This window comes from Anser brachyrhynchus (genome assembly GCF_964034855.1).
Source record: "Anser brachyrhynchus genome assembly, chromosome: 1".
NCBI lineage: Eukaryota > Metazoa > Chordata > Aves > Anseriformes > Anatidae > Anser > Anser brachyrhynchus.
The window spans coordinates 97,701,176-97,723,434 of NC_137694.1; the positions used below are offsets into that span (position 1 = coordinate 97,701,176).

Sequence of the window (22,259 nt, forward strand, 5' to 3'; positions counted from 1 at the left end):
GTACATTGTACTTCAGGGGCTATCAAGCTGACAAAAGTTTCCATTAAAATCATCTTGCCTTCAATCACTCAAAAATGTTGGAAACTGCTGTGCAAATTTTCTATTCTTAATGTTTACCTCATATGCAATTCCATGAGATCTTGAATAAACAAAAGTTCATCTGTTTTGCACGTAGGGAATGTGAAAAGAAGAACATCCAGAGACTTAAAAGAAATGTGTAAAAAAGAGATTAAACTATCTATAGTATAAAGCATTAAAAATTGAAAACATGAACGGACTCATAGCTTATAAAGCCAATATTGGCTAGTTTCAAGTTTCAAGAATAAGTTTTCTATTACGATGAAAACATTATAGTTCTAAAAAGTCTACACAGTTATGAAATCCTACTAAATATTTTACAAAGGGCATCATGTACACAAACTTAGGTCAGAAAATCAAAACATAAATTTTGTTACTGCTAACAAACTGTCTTTTTTGCATCAGAGTATGTAACAGTTTTTAACTTCTGATACATGTTCTCCCTACAACACAACATACCTGCAAAGTAGGCTTATTTGTCACTATGCGAGGTAGCTGGTTGGAGCTTGGGATTTTTTTGTTGTTTGTTGATAAGAGAAACACATCAATTGCAGATGCCATTTGCATGTATCAAAGATTCCATAGCTCTGTATTTGCTGAAAAGCAATGTGACCTCTCAGTAAAGACTGTATCATAAGGGAGAGACTAAGGTTATAAACAAGTTATTACTCTAGAATTTCATGATTTTGCATGAAAACAATGTTTCTCAGTACAATTTCTGTCTTTTTAATGACTGTAGGAGGAGATAAGCCCGGTGCTAGGTTGTCATGGGCCTTTAATGGCAAAATGAATAATAAAAAATATTAAAATGATAGAGACAAAAAATAAATACATTAGAGATGCTTGCCAACTCTTCCTGCTAATTAAAGAATCAATAAACCTTTTGCAGACCTCTTGCAACATGATTTTCCTTGCAATGAAAGAAACTCGCAACAAATATGCTTTTCTTGGCAATTTACTTTGATTTTTTTCCTATAGGCTGCTGTTTCACATGAACCTTTAGGACTCCTCCATTTTGGAAATGACTATGACACAGCAAAAGTTACTAAATTTTCCCCACCTCCCAACCAGCCAACTAAACATGTGTAATGGTGTATTTCCTAATGGTTCCTGCAGACCAACATATTTCCGAGACAGTTTTAGTTGAAATGAATGGCAGTAAAATTGGCAAAGACTCAGAAAGCAAAGTCCAAGGAGACTAGCAAAGAACTTAGTGTCAGAAAAATGGTCTCTGGATATTATTGCCATGTCTGCCAAAACCAAAAGAAGTGAGATTATGTCAGTGTTTCCATAATAAACCTCATTTTTCAAGACTCTGTAACTCAGCTGCAATGACCCGATCCAGACTAAAATCAGTACATACAAGGACTGAGATCATGTGCAAATATTTATCTATATATTTGAATTTATTTTCCCTACTGCAAATGTAATCTACTGTTATAATTTAATATGGCAAGGAATTATTAATGTAACAGAATTAGGGAGAGAAAGGAGAAGGGATACAGAAGACAAAATTCAGAAGTCACAGTGAATGCTTTCAGGGATAGCATAACTTCCCTACCACATATTCCCTATGAGATTTTCAAAAGACCATACAGTAACTGGGGGCACAATATAATACCTGTCCAACAAACCTTAAAAATTTGTTTTGGTCCCTAAATGCAAAATCCTATTTTGAAGCTATTCTGGCTGTTATGTAGCAGACTATGAAGAGACTAGAAGAGACCCAAAGGAGTTTACAGGATAGATGATGTTTGTTAATCTTTGAAGTACTGTACTTTATCACATTCATTCACCTCATACCTCTCAAATATCACCCCTACACTCTACAGGTTTGATCCTACAGAGGTCTGAGTGACTCAGGGACGTGCAGACAAAGGGTAGGTCACAAGTCGGAGGAGCCCTCAAACTGCAGAGCGCAAGGCAGTACCCCACTGCACATGAAGACTGCTGGAACAGCTGAACACCTCCTCCAGCCCAGAGGAGAGAGCTGCTGCTTCTGCCACCGTCACCTCTAGCAGTAGTACCTCGACGAAGACCGCAAGGCCCTGCTTTACAAAATGGCTCTACTAGCTCAAGGAAATGCAAAAGTGCGAATGCCTACTGTATCAGCAGTTACAGATTTCCCCAGAGGTTCTCATTGTTCATATCTGTATGACCCCAGACTCCTATTTGTTTTTAATTCAAGTACCTCAATATGTACAGCAAAAAAAAAAGCACCTTCACAGGGTACTTCACATGACTCCAAGATCAAATTTTTTTTTTTTTAAAGCACCTAGGTGGCTGGAAATTGGGGTCTACCCTGGATATCTAAATGTTAAAATATACCTGGAAGAGCTTATTTTCAGGCACCAAAATAGGAAAGCTGAATAAGAAATAGCTTGCAGCAAACTGTGCAACAAGTTCAGGATGCTCTAAGATGCTCTAAGCTGCCTTTCTCTTTTTATCCAATGAGGAAATTAGCTCAGACTAGATAGTATAAGAAAGCGAGAGTTACATGAGCTGAATATGACAGCAAGGCTTCCACCACTTGACATTTTAATTTTCTGTCTTTGGTTATGTTTTGTCTTATTGAGTATTGCTGGTCTGAGTGTGCATACACAGTGGCATTTACCTCTCTCCTGCTTTGCAGAGAGTCGTTCGGAATACAGAAACTTGACAATACTCATCAGCTAATGACATATTTTGAAAACAAGTAAATAAATTAAAAATAAGTGAATAATTTGTAACACAATACAGAGCAGCAGTAACAGTCTTTTGTACCATTATATCTTCATTTTTCCCCAAGACTGTCAGAGCACCTTGTAAAAAAAGATGCACACATATTAAGCACCTTGTTCCATGAGTAGTTCCAATGAAATCATGAGACCTTTTAACAAAATAAGATATTATTCAGTTACCCAACCCTGTGACATAATTATTATCCATTCCACTTACAAATGGGGAAATAAGTACACAATTTGTGTAAGATCCCAAGCTAAGCAAGTGACAGAGCTGAAAACAGAATGCCAAACTCTCAGCTGCTGATTTCTCTGATCACCCTCATCAAAATGTTATATAATAATAATAATAATAAAGGCTTTCCAGGTCACCCAGAATAGCTACGGTGGTTTTCTTCATTTCTAATGGGATTAAGACCTTCCTGACTCTAACTACCTATATTACAGCTATGGATTGGCCAAAGTGAAATTGCTACAACAGAGAGAAAGCTGACTGCAAAAACTGGCATCAGAAATTTGCAGACAGAAGGCTAAGGTACATACATACACACACACAAACTATTTAAGTTAATTTTGTTGTGAACTTAAATGTTTTTCCCAATATTCTGCCACAGAAGTTCATCTGGGTACAGCAGCAGCAGAAAGTTGACAAAGATGGTGTGTGAGGCTTATTGTAAAAATAGAAACTAGAGGTTGCACTTTCTCAGACTGTGGGTCAGGATTTTTATTTTATTTACTTATTTTAAGGTAAAATTAGAAATGTTATGCTGTTTTCATTCTGTCTTCAATCCTGAAAGAAACTAAACAATAGCTTGCATTAAGCAAATAATTAAATATGGTAAATCTTCTGTCTTAATTGCTGCTCATATTGGAAATAAAAGTTTCTTTACCTTTTTACTACGTTTGCTGAAAGCCAACAGTGTCATCTCCCCAGTCATTTCAATGTCAGCTATTCGTTTATCATACAGAATGAAAGTAATAATAAAAGTGTGCTGATCTGCTTGCTTTCACTCTATATAGTGCCTATATTTATAGGCTTATGCTTCTATTTGAATCTATATTTATCTGCTTTATCTGCCTACAGTGCATCTGTTTCTCATACACACAGACATATATATACACACACACGCGTGCGTGCACACAAATATACAGGCATATATAAACACACATACGGGTATACCCAAAAATATGCATACTTACAGTAGGCTTCTGTTCAACAGTAAGATTTGTATAAATATAAACATATGCAGCATACACAACATAAATGAAGACACATACACAAAGAAAATCATAAACAATTAAATGAATATGCCTTGCTGGCTGTAGAAAGGTTTATTATTCAGTAGGCTGCCTTCTAAATAGGACTGTATATAATTGGTTCCCTTTACATTAGTCTGTTGCCGTAGATTTGCAAGCACTAACAATTTTGACTGTTATTTTGCCTAGAGTTTTTCTGTGTAAGCTCACTTGGCACAGCTGTGAAATCACTGCCAGCCTGTCTGCAGCCCGATTCCCCGTTGGTACCACTAGCAGTTTCCCTCAGGCTATTCATTAAAGAGGCCAGAGTTGAGTCACCCTGTACCAGTTCAGGAGACAATCCCCTAGAGGGAAAGAACAAGGTGTGACTCCAGATCCAGGTCAATCTGGCAGTTTTAAGTCCAAACATTAGTAGTGTGCTTCCCTGGGCCTTAAGAATAAACAGTATTCTCCCAAATTACCAGAGGATAAACACGGGTATTCACCTTCTTGTTAGCAGAAACCAGCGTGCCACGCTTCCCCACGTCACTAGGCAGGGTTCCAGTTGGTCTCTCCCGTCACTGCGGTCGGAGCTAGGTCCATCTCAACCTTTTTTCCTGCTAGCTAGGCTTCTGCTAAGTCTATTAGAGCTGCAAAAGGAGTTGACTGAACTTTAGTCTCTGATACTAAGGTCTCTGTGATGTTGTAATGTGATAAAGCCTGCGTTAGGCTAGTTATGGAAACAGATTATAGCATGTGTCCACTGGATGATCTTCACATCTTAATTCAGTACTTTATTCATTCACATCCTATCATCTCACAGGTGTGTTGGAGGAGGAGGTTGCACAAGATAACAACAAAGCTAAGCAACACAGTCACCGGGGACATCTGTTTCTCTCATTGGAGAAGCTATATTTTGGGTTTCCAGTTACTCGTAACACAGGGAAAATGAACTGTCAATTCAATATGTGTTACCTCTGGGCTCTCTGAAGGGAGTAGGAAACCCTGGTCCAAAACCTATTGGATATATAGACTACAGAGATAAGATACAAACATAAAGAGAACCTACTGGGTATGAAGGGCAGTTGAAAAAGGCAACCTTACCCATAAGACCGAAAAACTTCAAAATTGACCACACAACATATCTTCTCTTTTTACAGGTGTAAAAAACTGTATTCAGGTCTAAGAAAGTCTACATAAAAATCCACACAGTAAGTATATTGACAATATACTTCGTGGACAAAAAAAAAAATAAAAATAAAATATTAGGGTATATTTAAAAACCACAAAGTTCTAAAATCCTGCAACTCAGTACCAGGAAGAAAAAAAACACCCTTAAAAAACTTTTTATGTCAAGATTGCATTGGCTAATTAAAACAGAAATACTACTTCCTAAATCAAAGAATTCTGGATAATTATTCTTTCATCCACTTGATAATATTTGGAAACTGGTCCTGCAGTAATTTAATGTTTAACAGGTATTAGATGGTCCATTTGAAAGGGTTTTTGGATAATCTACAGAGAAGAAGGCTTTTAAATATAATATGTATCTATTTTCTGTGTAGACAAAATTTTCTACATATCTTCACTTAATTTCTGTTTGATCATAATATTCCAAATTCTTGATCATTAAAATCAACTGCAGCTATTGAACAAAACTCAGTTCATACTTTCCTCACTGTTAAAGTTATTCCTTACCCACTGATGACTGACGTAAGCATTTTAAATTTTAAAAAATACCATTCTTTCCTCTTAAATTGCTATTTTTTTAACTGATCAGCACAATGCATGTAGTAACATGACATCGACAGTACTTGAAAAGTTTATCTACCTAGAAATAAAATGCTAATTTGAAAAAGAAGAGAAAGGATTTTTAGTTAACTTCTGTATTATCTGACCACCACCAGTCTGGTAGGATCTATTATGAAAATACTACCATACGGCTAAAAATAACAATCTTGTGATAACTGTAATGAGCCTACATTTATGCTATTCTTAGTAGTGACCATTTAGCAAACAGTCCATTCATTTTTTTCTCAGCAGGATATTTTACAGTTTTAGCGTGTTTAAGAGCATCTCCAAATTGAAAAGTATTATTTAATTATTGAGGTGGCAACAGATTGATTACAGAATATAGTTTCTCTTTGAGAAACTGTGCCTTACATTGTACCTTTATACATATAAGAAACTATTTAAGCATTTCTTTGATGCACAAAAGTACAAACTCCTACCTCATTTGTTCAGCATTCTTTGAAATTCTGTAGGTAGAACATAAAAGGAATCTGTTTAATGCAAACTCCCTCCTTCTTTTGACAGAGAGTGAATATTACCAGAGTTCAAGAAATGCATCTACCTTTCTCTGTATACAATGTACTAAAAAATATAGGCTGGGACAAATGTCTAATACATCTTCTATTGCTTCAAGGAGAACAGCGATGTTAATACATAAATACCTCTCAAATCCTGGCGCATTGTCTGCCAATATATCTTAATATCTGACATACATGTATCGCTCCTTAGGAATCCTTCCATTAGATTTCCTAATTGGTATCTATGATCTTAAACATACTGTGTTATTTCTTGGAGAAGATTTAATGGTATGTTAAAATTCAAACTATATAAAGTAACCCTTTGCTTCCAAATAAATTAAAATATAAAAACTTAAGGCCTATCCTTGCCGCAACAAACTAGTCATGTAATTTCATGCTGATGCAGTCGAAAAGGTATATGACTCAATCTTGTATTAGTATAACTATATCCATGCATTAAGTTGATCTAGTATAATTGCTTCAGTAGAAACATCAATCCTTTTAATCAGATCAATTATATTAGTATAAAATCTATGCACATACTAGGCCTTATTGATGAGACCACCTAAGACAAAGTGGTAAACACCCAATTCCTGATTAATCTCAACAAATCTGAAGCTGCCCCAGATATATTGGACCTAAAGCAAGTAAAATATCCAGGCCACACACTAAAAAGTACAATCAAAATTTCAGAGACAACAATGCTTACTTAAAGATGAAAAGAAAGAAAATAATTGTTCAATTTCTCAACAGGCAAACAGTAATGAAAAATTATAAAAAGGAAATATTTTGTCAAGTTTAGTAGGACAAACTCAAAGAATGACATGCACATTGTAAACCAACCAAGTCTGTTTAGCAGTTCTTCTTAGAAAAGACTGAAATCTCATCAGCAACAACTGATCAATAGTGCTTTCTAACAAACAAAAACTTAAGTTGTATATATACAAGTACAGTTTGGTCCCATTATCGTCTCTCTACACAAAAGAAGCTCTCCTATTTTGCCAACAGCAATTAAAATTTGGAAAGACAGTAGGCAGTATCTTCCTGAAATATGACATTACAGCAATATCTCAACTATTTAACCCATAGCAGAAGGATAGAATTCTAACTTGGAAAATTCAGTAAAAGAAACAACAAATCTGTACTAAAATTTGAAGGCTGCAGGAATGCCTAGCTTAGCACAATGCATAGAGGTGTGGTTTTTTGTGTTTTGTTTTAAAGCGCTCCCAAGTACTATAGATGACTGAAGAACAAAATAAACTCTTGAAACTGAGATATCAGCAAATGAATTTCAAAATATTATAAAAGACCTTCCCAAATGGCTATGCTCCAGGGCTTTAGCACTGAGTTTGATGCATCTTTTCAGGATGTTCTAGTTCTTTATTGTCCTCAAATAATCTGTGGTTCTTTGAATACTGAAAAAAACAGCCTTATTTCTCTTTGGAAGCCAGCAGAAACCAGTTGTTTAGCTCTGTAGATCATCTTGACCAAAATAATGAATTGCGTCAACAAATAAAATGCTGGCAAAAACTTTAGGAAACTATCTTAATCCTATCACTATTAACTTAAACTGATCATCCCAGCTTTCTTGGAGAAACGTTACAAATCACTTGCCTCATTTCACAATGAAAGAAAAGTATCTTCCTTTCTGCAGTAAGCACTGAAAAGATACCGAGTAGGGTTTTTGTGGATAATTATCCTGAGAAGTTATGTTGAAGACTCAAGTGGAACCTTATCCATGTGTAGAAAATACCTGATGTGGGGAAGTAAAGAAGACAGCCAAGCCCTTCTCCAAGCTATCCAGTGAAAGAACAACAGAAAACAAGCACAAACTGAAATGCAGGAAATTCCTCTTAAACATGAGAAAAAACTTTTGACTGTGAGGGTGGTCAAACACTGGATGGTTGCTCAGAGCGACTGGGGAGTCTCCATCCTCGACGCTATTAAAAATTTAACAGGACACAAACGCTGAGCAACATGCTCTAGGTGATGCTGCATTGAACAGCAGAATTAGAGTAGATAATCTACATTGATCCCTTCTGACCTCAATGATTCTATGAAATTTTCTTTTCAGATACTAAGTTACTTCAAAATGTATTGAAATATTTCCCTGTGCATAGCTTTATTTGACTTGGTCCTGTTCAGAAATATAAAGCTTGCCTGTAGGTCCTGTAAGCTTAACAGGTAGAAGATTGAGTATACATAAAAGCATACTGAACACCATTATGAGCAGCAAAAGTCACATCCTTTATCGTGTACTTTGTTTATGATAGCTGCTGGAGACTGATACTCAGGTCACCATAATCTATACGCATCAGTTCTGTGTATCTCTTGACATGTCACCTTGCTTTACATTACTGAAATCAAATCTTCATTCTGCATTTCAACAAAGCCTAACAACTCTTTTATCCATCTGATGTAAATAAGTCAGGGAAAGAAGTAATGATTTTCTGCACCCATTCAACGAGATTTATTTTTCTAGGCTAACAGACTCTTCTGAAATTCCAACATGTGAATGAACAGATACTACCCAACTGATTTACATCATTAATACTAACATGAAGCTCCTCTTGCCTACCCTAACTTAAATTCCCAAAAGTATGGTTGTTTACAAACAAATATAAAATAATGATATAATTCCTAAACATCTTTCCATTATTTCCCTTTGTTTGGTACAAATATGAACTAGAAACAGTCACAATTTCAGCACAGAAAGAGATAAAACAATAATAATTTCATTCAGGCTTCAAAGCCTAGAAAACCAAAGCCTCAGCAAGAAAACCTCATTTTGGACAGACTCAACTGGATGTCTATATAGCTACCTATGTTCTTAAGAATTAAAACCAGTCATATTGACAAAGCAATGAAAAGGAAAACAGCATATACCAGTTCTGTCTTTCACTCACAAACTCTGGTCTCCTCAGAAATATGGGGGCCATATTCTGAACTCCTCAGAAATATGAGGAAAATTGATAATGGATAAATGTAACAACAGAATCAGAATCCTTTGGCTTTCCACCAGTCTAGAAGATGCTAATTTTAAAAGACAGTATTCTCAGGCATATCAATCTTTCCAAGCTTTTACTAGAGCACAGTGCTACTGAATTTTCAGCTGCTCAGAATTAAAATTAATTTGCCTTCTTGAGATTTCTGTACGTATCTACAAGTGAGAATCTTTTCAGACGTGATTGCTTAAAAATATGCTCTACAACAATTGATTAGAAGAAACGCTTAGACAGCAGTGTAATTTAAAAAGAGTTTTCATCATTACTGTCCAATTCTACATTAAGAAGAATTTGCATTTGGACTGTCCATCTTCTATTCTCAGCTCAGAACCTGTGAATTCCTTACATGGCCAGGTGATCATACTCTTACTACGACTACTTTTGAAGATTCAGAAGACGATCAATAAAGGGCTCAATAAATGGCTTATTAAGTTTTATAAAGGACTGAGTGGAACAAACTAGCTGATATTTATAATAACCTATAGATTCATCTGTAATATGCCCACAAAACGTATAATATGTACTATCCATATCAAAAATATTCTTAGAATATTGATCGATCATATATTTGCTTTTATGAATTCTTTTAAAGTGTGTCATCAACATAAGTGTAGCTGGATAAACAATTCAAGATGCAACTTGCAAGAAGGCTAGTATTTACAGCATCTGTAAACACATACAATACTTCATTGTGCAAAGACTTGAGTAATAGTTTACTGGTTTCACAAGGATGAATCCTTCACATTCCTTGGCTGCTGATCCAAATCTTATCTCCCCTTTCTGTGTAGTACCAGTAGGTATCTCAAACATCCAGGAAAACTGAGCAAATTGCACCCATAGTGACATATGGACCAACACCGCCTACAGTATAAGTAGGGAGCCGCATGGCTTTAGATTTTTAACAACTTCGAGGAAATTCCACGGAGTCTTCCAAGGAACACCATGGAGTATATATGTAGGGAGATTTTCTGAATTTTCTTATGAAAATTAATGTTAATAAATCAATGAATGGATTACTACTATGAATGCAAGCAAGTTTACCTATGTAACAATTATAATATTGGCGGTATTTCTCACTTTATGTGTAGTCATAAATTATGCATTCTGCTGTTACATCAGTAAAAATATTTTGGTGTCAGTCAAATGACCTCACATTTATTTGAAAGCAGAATCTTGTCCTGAATGTCACATCAGTGAGAGTTTAACAAAACGGAAATCTCTTGTGAGAAGGCAGTGCAGAATTTCATGGCACATTAATGAATCTTTTCTGATTGTGGTAAGGCTTTCACTTCATTGATGCACACTAAATAGCACAGACAGCTACCAGTCCTTACAGTCTGCTTTACAAAAGGAGTTTCCTGGTGACAACAAACGGCCATCCAAGAAGTTAAATACTGTCAGGAAATTCACTGGAGGAAAACAAATACACTAGATATTACTTACTGAAAAAAAATATAAAGCATGAGGCTTATACCTTTAACTATTTAATTTTACCAACACCAAAACCAGAATGTAACTTCAGAGACTTGATTGCTGGGTCACATTTCTACATGAATCATAATTCTACTTTAATAATAGCATCTTATATTGGCTGTTTTCAGTAGAGAGTATCACGATTGTCATGCTCCAACAAGGCATCTATGTTTCTAAGTCTACAATGAGAACAGAAATTCTCCATTTTTATTATTTAGCCCCTAACTATATCATTTTGAGATAACAAGTCTACTCTCTCAAATCCAAGCAAAATTTCCTATCTAACACCACTGACTGAACCGCTGTGCTGCAGTTCCACAGATTTTCCCAGAGATACAACCACAGAGCATGACTCTGCAGCGTGATGGTTAAGCACATGGATATATGGGTAACGTGTCTGGGTTGGAAACTTTGTCAGGTGAATACATTGTACCACGTCAGTTCTGACCACGTCAGAGTAGTACATCAGAAACACATTATGGGGATAAGTGAATACAGAAACTTATTACACTTAGTGCAGGAAAAATCTAAGGGCATCATAGAAAAGCTGGAGAGAGTGATTATATAGGCTCAGGGGATATCAGCAATTATGAAAAGGACATTGCCAGCCACAACTGAAAAGCAAAGAACAAAGCCAACAATATGGTATTAATCACATGCCCTATCTGCGTATGATGCCAAACTATTCAAAGCACAGAATGTTCTTTATTCACCTCACTTTATATTACTGAATGAATATAGCTTTTATGAAAACGAGAGATTAAAAACATTGATATTAACCAACCTTTGGGCCAAATCCTACTTATCTTATTGATGCAAGTAGTTCCACTGATTTAAATAGATGTAATTACCATTGACTTCAATAGAGCTACTCATGGAGTTAGGAGGGCAGGATGTGGCTCATTGCATAAGTAAGCTTCCCTTACCACCATGAATGGTGCCAACTCATCATTTCTGACACAACCCTCCCTGCTTTCTGGTAACAGATTCCTTGACCAGAGACTTCTGTACATGCCAAAGTCTGTGACACTTTTGACACACGCACAATAAAAACTTGAATGAAATGACCGTTTTTATTTTTACCTCTTCAGAAGCAATAGACAGAATGCTGACAGCTAGAACTTCATAGCACGTTTTAATTGTTCGTTCCTCCAATTCATTGTGAATGAAACATCTAGGTGGGGCTGGAATTAAGCTTCTGCAAAGACTACCTGTCCTCAGATAATTGTCATATATTTGAAAAGCATGGTACAAATTAAATCGATTTAAGGTAAGTCTCCTGGGTACAAAACAATGTTTCCAGCAACAGTTTTCTAGCAATAGTTAGCCCAACTGAATAAGACTAGACTCATCCCATTCTCTCTACTTTCATATTGAAATGCTGGGTCTTGTTTTTGACCACACCCATTCTCTTGTGCAGCATCCCTCCGGTCAGTGCCAGAATGGACAAGATTTGAGGGAGGAAAATACAGAACGCAGCAAACAACATGAAAGAGAGAAGAGAAGGAAAGAACATTGCATTTTGACAGTGTGAGAGTGATTCTAAGGCCACTGCCTTTTAGGAGCTCAATCCTTGTTCTTCTGCCATCCCGCTTCAATGACTCAGAGGAAAGCGTTGTTAAACATGTAAAATGGCAAGAGACACAGGCAAAGCAGAGGAAGGCAGAAGTCTGGAACTCTTTTTTCAATTACTGATATTTGAAGATGTACCGAAGCAGTGCTTTATAGCATTTAAGACCATTAGAATATACTGTAACCCGTGAACCCCTAGCTTCAATCCCATCCCTTCACTTGCTACAGCATATTTTGAATGGCTATTTGTAACAGGGCCCAATTCTTATCTCTTTCTTATTTCATTACAGAGTTTAAGTTATCTCCATCAATCTCAAATTGCTTTGTGGACTGCTGAGATAAGAACCAGTTTCAAGATGTTATGCTGCACTGGTTCTTCCTCTTCTTGGTGAGGGGTTATTCGCTGCCCTGTGAAATCCCTTACTGGCATCTGAATGTAGTTACAGATTCAAAATTGACAGACCTATATATTAAGAGACACAGATTCTGGACACTTCAAAAAGAAAAAAAAGGCAAACAAAAGCAAACAAAAAAAATGAACTTTTCTTGCAGAGCGAATCTCTGCACATAGGGCATTATGAAATTCTACCTTGTTTTGCAGAAATAGTACAACGAGACTTAGATCCTGGTATGTGCACATTTTTTAAATGATTATTATCTCAAGCACACAGAATAATAGTTAATATTTCAGATTCTAAAATACAGTGGAGCCTCAATTATCCAAATTCAGTGAACCCAGACAAGGTTTTGCCCCTTGTCATTTATTAATTAAATGGTAAATTGCTTCTATTACTAATTATTTCCACAGATCCATGGGCATGCAGGGCATTTTGGTTACTCATAAACGCGATTATCGAGTTCTATTCAGTGTTCTTTCCATGTTCTTCAGATAATTGCGATTCTGATGTATTCTGAAAACCATTTAAAACTTTTTTTACAATGTATTACTGGGAGAGCTTCCAGGTCTTGTACATCCTCTGGGGTGGAGGCATCCCCAAGATTGTGGGAGGCAGCACTCTTGACAAGCCAAAAGACAGGGAAGTATGTCAGCCAATACGTAGAACAAAAGTAAAACTACTTCTTGAGCACAATCTGACAATTTCTGATCCCAGCTGTATATCAGGTTGAGTGAGTGAGTGACTGTCTGAATAGGATGCCAGCAAGTCACATATTACATTAAACTCACTCTTTTCTTCTTTTTTTTTTTTTTCCCCAGCTGGTCTCCATTCAAGGGAAGACAAGTTTAGCTTAAGATTTCTTAAGATCCTACAAAATCCTAAAAAAAAAAATGGTTCCAACTATAGCAAGATGTACCACACTTAAAAAGACTACGTGAGAGATTTTAAGGCTCCAGGTTCAGAACTGTGGGCAGGTCAGAATGATGCATCATCTATGGATGAAGCCATGAGAACTCTATCTTTGTAAAAAAAAAAAAAAAAAAAAAAATAATAATAATAATAAGGGACACAAGTTGGCAAAACTCAGGTACTGAATAGCAAAGCACTGCCTCAATAGACTAAATACACTTTAAGCAGAGCATCTAAACAGACAGTCAGGTCAAATAAGTAAGCACTGCAATACAAAACTGAACGTCTAAAGACTGAGCTAAGTGAAGTGCAATACCTATTTTTCAAAGACATATATGACACAACTTGAGCTGCTAGAGAAGATGTTGTGTGTTGCATTTCATAATAATGACTGAGTAAAATGCACAGGTGAGAGACGGGTGCTGGGAATTAAAGAAAGCATATATAAATAAAATGAATAGATTAAAATTAAGAAGTACAATGTTTTTTCAATTCCAGGCCTACATAGAAAGGGATAGGTGTTAGAATCATATTATGCAACATCTTCCCAAAACGCTGACAATGACTATGAAATGTAAAAAAGAAGATTTGAGAAGCAACAATTAGTTAGAAAACCTGTGAAAGAAGAAGCAAGTAAAACACTAAACCTACTTTAACATGTTCATATCAAAGAACCATACTGTAATTATAATGCATGTAGAATTAGTTATCTATAGGACTGAAAAAATAACAGCAAAATCCACTACAGCAATACGCAATTTCGGAAAAAAAAATAAATCATATTTAAAATAAGGCATGTAGTAAAAAGGAAACTGAAAAAACGTTAGAAGTAAAATGCTTTAAGATGTTGCTGTTAGAAGATACGTTATCAGAGATTCAGGTCTCTTACAAGTAAAAGGAAAGCCTTACCTTAGAGTGGCTGTAATAATCTTGACCCCCAGTCGTCCACCTCAATCATTTTGAGAAACATCTCAGCAGTTTGTCTGGCAGGCACAGAAAATTACAGCCTAAGGTACTACAGAAATCCAGAAGCCATTCTGATTTACCTGAATATGCTAGATTGTAAACTGTCATAATTCAATTGCCACTTTAGATGAAAATCCTTTGCAAGGGGGCAAAATTCTCAGGGGAGAAGCTTGATATATCGCTGGATGCAGGAACTTTTAAAGTTGTCCTACAGTAACGCATATCTAGTCATTACTCTGAATTCACAAAACAAATACATAAGCACCTGTGAAAAAAGAAAATCTCTAACAGGATTTTTTTATGAGCATCTTTACTAGAAGTAAAAAGCTACCATCTGAAAAGAGAAAGCCATATTTAATGCAGAAGATTTTTTTTTGAGTATGTAGAATAAAGCACGCCCATAAAAATGTTGAAGAAAAACTTTCTAAAGCCATAAATAACTTTTCCAAATACTCTACACAGAATCTGTAAGGCCAACAGATGAGGTGAAAAAAGTGTTCACAGAACAAAAATCCAAAATTAATTCATTGTATTTGTGTTCCCTATGGAGAAGTTTATAAAAGTCTGAGAAAATATGCAATGCAAAAAAAAAATGGTTCTAATCTAACAGTTCTAAAGAAAATCAGACATGAAAGAACTTTACTAATAACTCTTGCACATAATCAGTGCAACAAAAGAATATTAGTGCAGAACAAAATAATAGAAAGCGACTTACTGGCAATATTAAAAAAGGAAAAAGGGCTTTAGGAAGACCCATGTAGATCAGTCTATAATCTACAACATAGAGACTGGTAGAAAAATATAATAAATAACAAGTGACACTTGGGCAGATAAAACAGAGAAGATACAACATGAGCTTTTTGTAGAAGGAAGTCTTGTTTTGCAAGTTTACAGAGTTCCCAGGAGGAGTGAACAGGCATATGTGGAAGAGACTCAAGTAGTACTAGTTGCTAAAAAAAATAGTAAAATTGAAAAACCTCACCAAAGACTCTAAAAGAAAGTAAGTTATCATGACATAAGAGAAAAGAGCCTCTCAGATTAATAACTGTCTCAAAGATGCACAATAAATGGGAGGAATAAACATTCGGCTTTTACAATGGAAGATGATTACTACCAGAGTCCCATAAGAATTTGCAGGAAGACTTATGCTGTTCAACATTTTCATAAATGGCTAGGGAAAGAAGACTAGTGACGCAACAAAATTTGCACTTCTTACCAAAAAAATATAGCACAACAAAAGCTAAAACTGAAATGTTCCAAAAAAAAGACCTGGTAAAACTGAGATACTACACAATTAAGAGAAAAATGAATTTTAACCATTATAACACACAGCAATATTCATAGAAAAATGACCTCACATTCATACAATAGGATCTAGATGAGCTGTTACTACGTAGGAAAAAAGAGTAGGGAATCCTTGTGGATATACCTATGAAAGCACCAGCTCAATACTCAGCACTGATCATAAAGGTTAAAAAAAAAAAAAAGTCTGGATTATTAAGAAAGAAATAGAAAATAAAACTAAAAACATAATTATGGCCCTCTAATAAATCCACAGTAGACTCATATACTGGATACTATACGTAAGCTTGAGCTCCCAGTGCAAAACAGGATATAAGCAAACTAAACAGGCATGGAAAAGTGCAAAAATGTATGGAAGAATCTTCTGTGCAAGGACAGATGAAAAAGAGTTGGGTTCTTTGCCCTGGAAAATAAATTATTGAGGAAAATAGAAAAGAGTTTTATAAAATCATAACAAACAAGAACAAGGTGAACTGCTAATAACTGTTCCATATTTCTTATTACATATTTCTAGGAAACATCCAAAGAAGTTATCAAGTACTAGGTTTAAGGCAAACAAAAGGAAGCACTTTTTCACACAATATGTAATTAAACTGTGGAATTCACTGGCACAGGATGTTTTCAATGCCAAAAGTAAAAACGGTTTCAAAAAGCAATTGGACAAAATCTCAACAGAAAGGTCTACCAGGTCAATTAAACACAAGGATCTGAAAGCAGAAAACATTACCCTGCACTAAGAAATAGGAAGGCTCCTCTGCCACTTTCTAAGCAGCAGAATGAACCAATCTGACACATATCAGCGGCTAAGCTCCGACATAGCTAACATGTAGATCACAGAGATTCTGGCTTTAAAATGAATTTATGGAGCGAATGGATTATGGCCACAACTGATGATTTACTATTGCGCTGTCAACCTACTAGATATTGATTAATATCCTTACCAGGTACAACTATAGTTAAACTCTCTTTTAAGGACAAAGACTTAAGAGTGAAACAGGAAGAGCAATGTCTGAGGAACAAGACATTCTTTCAGACTTGTGATACGGATACAGCAGCTCTTCCTTGCTGGCTTGGATTCTAGGTGGCAGTGTTCATTCCTGAGATGAAAACCATCTATCTCATTTTGTTACCAGTGATACCCTCTTTGGTTCAAATGGGTGTTCAACATTCACAATGATGGAGTGATATCTGTGGGAGCTGGAGATAGTCTACTGTCCATGATACACCCAAAGATGTCTTTTAAAAAATAAGTAAAAACACTAAGGCCACAAAGCAAAGCACTCAAAAGTAGGAAAATATCAAAATGAAGTCTGTCACAACAACTGTAGTGTCACAATACAATCTTCCATGTTATGATTGTATATTTTGTGTTCTGTATAATGGATAGCATCCAGGGAATGAGACTAATTCAAATATTCTTTTTTTATCCTCTCTGTTCAGTGTGTGGCCCCAAGCCTTGTTTACTGAGTTGCATCCAAGTCTTGCATGAAATAAGATGGCTTTTTGTTTCTGGCTTTCCTGTGGTACTCATCAGTATAGTGCCTGAATATCTCAACAATCTTCATGAATTAATCCTTACTATGTACCTTCAGATGTCTGGAATGATTATAATTCCTCATTGAAGAAAATTATGAAAGAAATTATGTGACTTTTTTTGTGACCACACAGGAAGTCTCTATCAAAGACAGGAAGACAACTTAGATCTTTTCATTCTAACGGGTGCCAAGAATCTCCTAAATTTATCCTACAGGAGGAGCACTCTGAGGATTCATGCTCTTCCAGCAGACCTGCAGCTCACCCATGGCATAAAAGTTCTCCAACAGCGATGGGATAGCAGGGACAGGAACCCCCTTCTGATCACACCATATATCTAATTCTTTCAATTGGAAAAAAGCTGCTCTAAGGATTAATTGCTCTGAGATTTGCAAAGCCTTTGGAGATACTCAAATTATCAGTATGATGAGGGACAAAGTTTTGGCACTTAGTTCTTATAATCTTTTGCAGAAATTTCTCCTCCTGATTTGCATTCTCTAGGATTCTTGCCAACACGAGGTATTCTATATTTTTCTAAAAAGTCTCAAGAAGGGGTAGTGGTATGGGTATAAGATATCAATAACTGACACATAGAGTATTTCTGTAATATCAAAGATTGCAATTTATGGTTGTGATGTAGTTCGTAACTATGAATTACAACTTTGTGGAATATTCTTTATACACTGCACTTGTGCTCAAAGAACATAAAAACACACAAAAAATTACCCTAATGTACGTGAGAAGTCTGTCTCACACCTAACAAAGCCAAGAAACCAAGAGTAAAGCTCAGTCTCTGTTCTTCTATTGTGTTTCCTATTGCGTCTACGTATTGCAGCATTTGTGGTCTGTAAGATCACCCACTGTAGGAACAACTTTCAGTTGTCTGTGACAATAGGGTGAGCTGAGGACAGACTGGCAATCTTTGGAGATGAATTTCCTGCCCTTTGTGGGTTTCAGTTAGACTCTTAAGCATTATTTGAACTTTTGTGGTTTAATTTTCTTTGTTGTTGTTTTAATTCTAATGGCAGAAAACAGGAGAAGAAACAACATCCCTCTGGAGGCAGTGAATCGCAGTATCTGAAGAGTAAACTGCCATGTTTTCTCTTTCGGGCATTTTAAGATATGTCAGCAAACAAAGATGACCTAGTAATTGTGTAGAATGGCAAGAGGATGCAAGGCTTCTTATTTACTACTAAATATACCAAAAGCCATAGTTTCTGTTGATGTTTTATGGCCTTCTGAACTAATTTCTCTCCATTAACATTCAACCACTACCACAGCCTCAGACACCACTCACCAATATTTTCTTAGTAAGGACGAAAAAAGAAAAGGGGTAGACGAACGGCTATTGCATTCAAGCAATCCTGCATTTGCAGTACTAGTTGGACAAGACATGTAGGAGAGAAAGCCTCTGCCAACCTGAGACCCTTATATTTGTTCCACTTGACTATTAATAGTTACTGTAGTTATCGTGCACATGTTATTCAGAGAACATGCTCTCTTAATTACTTAGGGAGCAATGGAAGTCCTTAGAAAAGGAAGTGGAAAATTCATTCCATGTTCTCAATTTACAGATCTATAGAAGACTGCTCTTCTGTCTCCCCATTTCCAATATCTGTGGGCCAAATCAACTACTTTTGCAATGAAAAGTAATGAAAAAGCTGTTTTCCTCTGGCAATGTGCAAGCCTAACTTGACAAGGATATTTTTTTTCAACCACTGGTGGCTTGAATCAAGAGACTTTCAAATAGCAGTGAACAGCTGCAAAGATGAGATCAGGAACTATACTTCAGTAACTAGATTTATTAAATTCTTAATAGGGGTCAGATCTGTTTGTTTTGCTCTCCCCTCATAGACTCTAAGGACATTACAAAATATTTGTTATGTATATGCAGGGGCTTTCACTTTATATATTTGAAATGAAATTATAAAAAAACTCCAAAGTAAAAACAAATAAGCCACTAAAAAAAAAACAAAACACAAAAGACTTCAAGGGGGAAGACTGCCAGCTATGGGATAACAGTCATTAAATACCACCGTAAGTTTTCTCAAATTCCAGGGATCATCAGCATGAGAGAGTTTTAGTTAGGTCCACCTTGACTAACATATGCAGAAGGGAACGTTTCTGTTTCTTCATTCCCTCATTCTCTTTAGTGTCACAGCTTCCTATCTCTTGCTTCTGTTTACAGTTGTCTCTCACCATGTACTTCAGGAAAAGAAAAATCTAAGTAAAGATCACAGCCTGTTCCATTATGTGCCCTTCCTCTTCTTCTCCTCCTCCTTTCTTGCATTTGTGCAGTGTTGTGGCACCTATTAACTACCAATGTTTTCAGAATGACATTATACAAGGTGCAGGATGTACCACTGTGCCCTAAAAATATCAACAACTGCATTAGTCTCACAATAATTAATGGCAGGCATTATGCAAATGACAACTTTTTCACTGCAAAATAATGACATTTCTTCATTTTGAGCAGAGTTATGCAAAACAATGAATTGGGGATGATAAATCACACAGGAGAATTAAGAAAGCCATAACGTTCCTGCCCAGGCAGGCAGAAAGACAGACAGACCAACAATTTAGAACACATTGTTTGTTCTCAAACCGCTATTAAGAAATAAATAAAAGCATAGCCAGTCGGTCATTAGAACGTATATGTAATTTAGTTTCCCCCCTTTAGGCAACTATGCATAAGGGGATGTTAAATTCTAGCAATTGGATTATTACAAGTCACAAGCAAATTTTTTTTATTAACCTTAATAAGTCATTCACTCAGAGACTACAGTCATCAGGCAAATAAAATGTATCACATGTCATTCTCCTACACATTAACTAATTTCTTATGCAAACATCACAATGTATAGCAATTACTGCTGCTCAAAAAAAAAAAAGTCAGTTTCAATTTGTTTTATTGCTTTTGTGCTTGGCCATTTCCTGTAGCACTTTATTGTCTATGCCCATATTTCAGTGCAAAAGAAATGCAAGAAACGAGACGCTACTTCTCCTAAACGTTCCCACACCTTTTTCTCCTTATCGTGACTGCTGTTGGAAAAAGCTGTGAGATTGTCTTGTAAGCCTCAAGAAGCTTCTCAAAGGCAAAAGCTAATGCTGACCAGCTGTGGGGACCCTCCCTTCCCCAGTCCCTTTCTCCATTACGTACTTCCCACCTCCTCAAAAAGCAATCCCTGCCCAGTCCTCCCAGTGCCTCCTGTGGAAAACCTGGCACAGGAAGGGCTGGGGAGCTCCCATTCCTGTGCTGCTCCCTAAAGCACTGGCTTCCCAGCGAGACGGGGACTGGAAGGCAGCTTTGAAGTCCTCTATATACAACCCTCCTCTGCTGTTCCTTACAGTGTCTCCTGCTGGAACTGAGGTATCTATAAGCTTTTTAATAGACAGCACTCCTGGATCTTTCTTTCTAGCAGTTCCTGCTGGGAGAATGTGATGTATCAAAGAATCACAGCGATTAAAGTTGGAAAGACCTACGGTATTTAATCATGTCCTCCATCCTCCCACCTGAGCTGGGGTATTCCTTACAATATTTTTTCTGATGTTCGATTTAGTCTAACTTTAAAGCATGCCAAATAGCTGGGCTTTCTCCACTTCCCTGGGGAGGTTATTCCACAGTGATATGCCACGAGACTGTAAGTTTCCCAAGGTATTCAGTGTGATTTTACTTCTTTATGCTTCATTTTCAGGCATGAGTTTCCAGACTCCCAATAATACCAAATGATTTATTTCCTCAGTTAGTAGAGACTGAAATTGCACCAGTTCTATTTTCCTCACATCCATGGCTCTATTGTGAAATTTAACAATATTATCCAGTGGGGAAAAAAACACCTGAAGGATTTGCAGCACCTAAAGGTTATCCAAAGACTGTTTTTTATCCCTCACTGTGACTTCTGATGAGACCTGGTATGAACAGGAAACCAAGAGAGGACCTTTACAACAACTCCGGCATTATCTCCCTTCCAGCCACATCAGCCACCCTCCTCGGGAAATGCTGGTGGCAGTTCCAAACACACATGAAGCCGATCACCAGCAAGGAGTACGTGTTTCCCTTGATGTCTGGAGATTAATGGTATAGCTCCTATTAAGCACAGTGAGGGGGGACTTGAAAACAAACAATTCATGCAGCCCATTAAAGAGTCAACTCAATCAGTGCTGAAGATCAACCACCACGCTTTCTTCTCCCCAAATGTAAAGTACCTTCTGCCTTCTCACCTAAAGACAACTCAGTACCACATTGACATAATCTTACAGAGAGCCCAGAAAACAAAACATTTGTGCTGGAAATAATGGCTGTCTTTGGAAACAAACTGGTAGCAGTTGAACCCCTCCTCCCATGCCCCCTCGATCCTCTCAGACCCCTTCCTATCTATTTCAGGACTTTTCAGATTCAGTGCTATTTCCCCCCTTGGAACAGTGCAAAAAATTCTCCACCTCCAGCCTCTCATCCGGAAGTTAATAACATTTTGCAGCTCTCCTTAAATAAAATCCAGCCCATCCTGGATCAATAAGACTGATGCCTATTTCCCTAATGGCAGCCGATTGCCATTTGCTATTCAAATCAGACTAGATAAATTACAGTACATGCCAAGGAACAGGCCAGTGAATTAAGACAGGCCTCCTGAGGACCAGCGATATTATTAATCTTTTAAGACACTATCATATTTCTTCTTGACAGTGTGCGTAGACTCTCAGACATGCTGCACCCAGATTGAAATATCAGCTGCTGCAAAAAATCAATAGCGTTAGAAA

The 22,259-nt window shown here is 36.6% G+C and overlaps 1 protein-coding gene across 10 annotated transcripts in view; it reads right to left on the bottom strand.

The window, feature by feature from the left end:
• LOC308188313 (uncharacterized protein) overlaps positions 1 to 22,259 on the bottom strand; it is a 421,245-nt gene that overhangs the window by 206,008 nt on the left and 192,978 nt on the right. Inside the window, exon 7 of one of the 10 annotated variants that reach the window (XR_013945391.1) lies at positions 14,610 to 14,683. The exons of 8 other annotated variants lie outside the window; for them this stretch is intronic. Coding sequence is in view for 1 of the 2 variants with exons in the window: in XM_080577184.1 (XP_080433310.1) it covers positions 538 to 645 (108 nt within the window). In the remaining variant the exon portion in view is untranslated. One more of the 10 variants, XM_080577184.1, reaches the window with a different exon arrangement.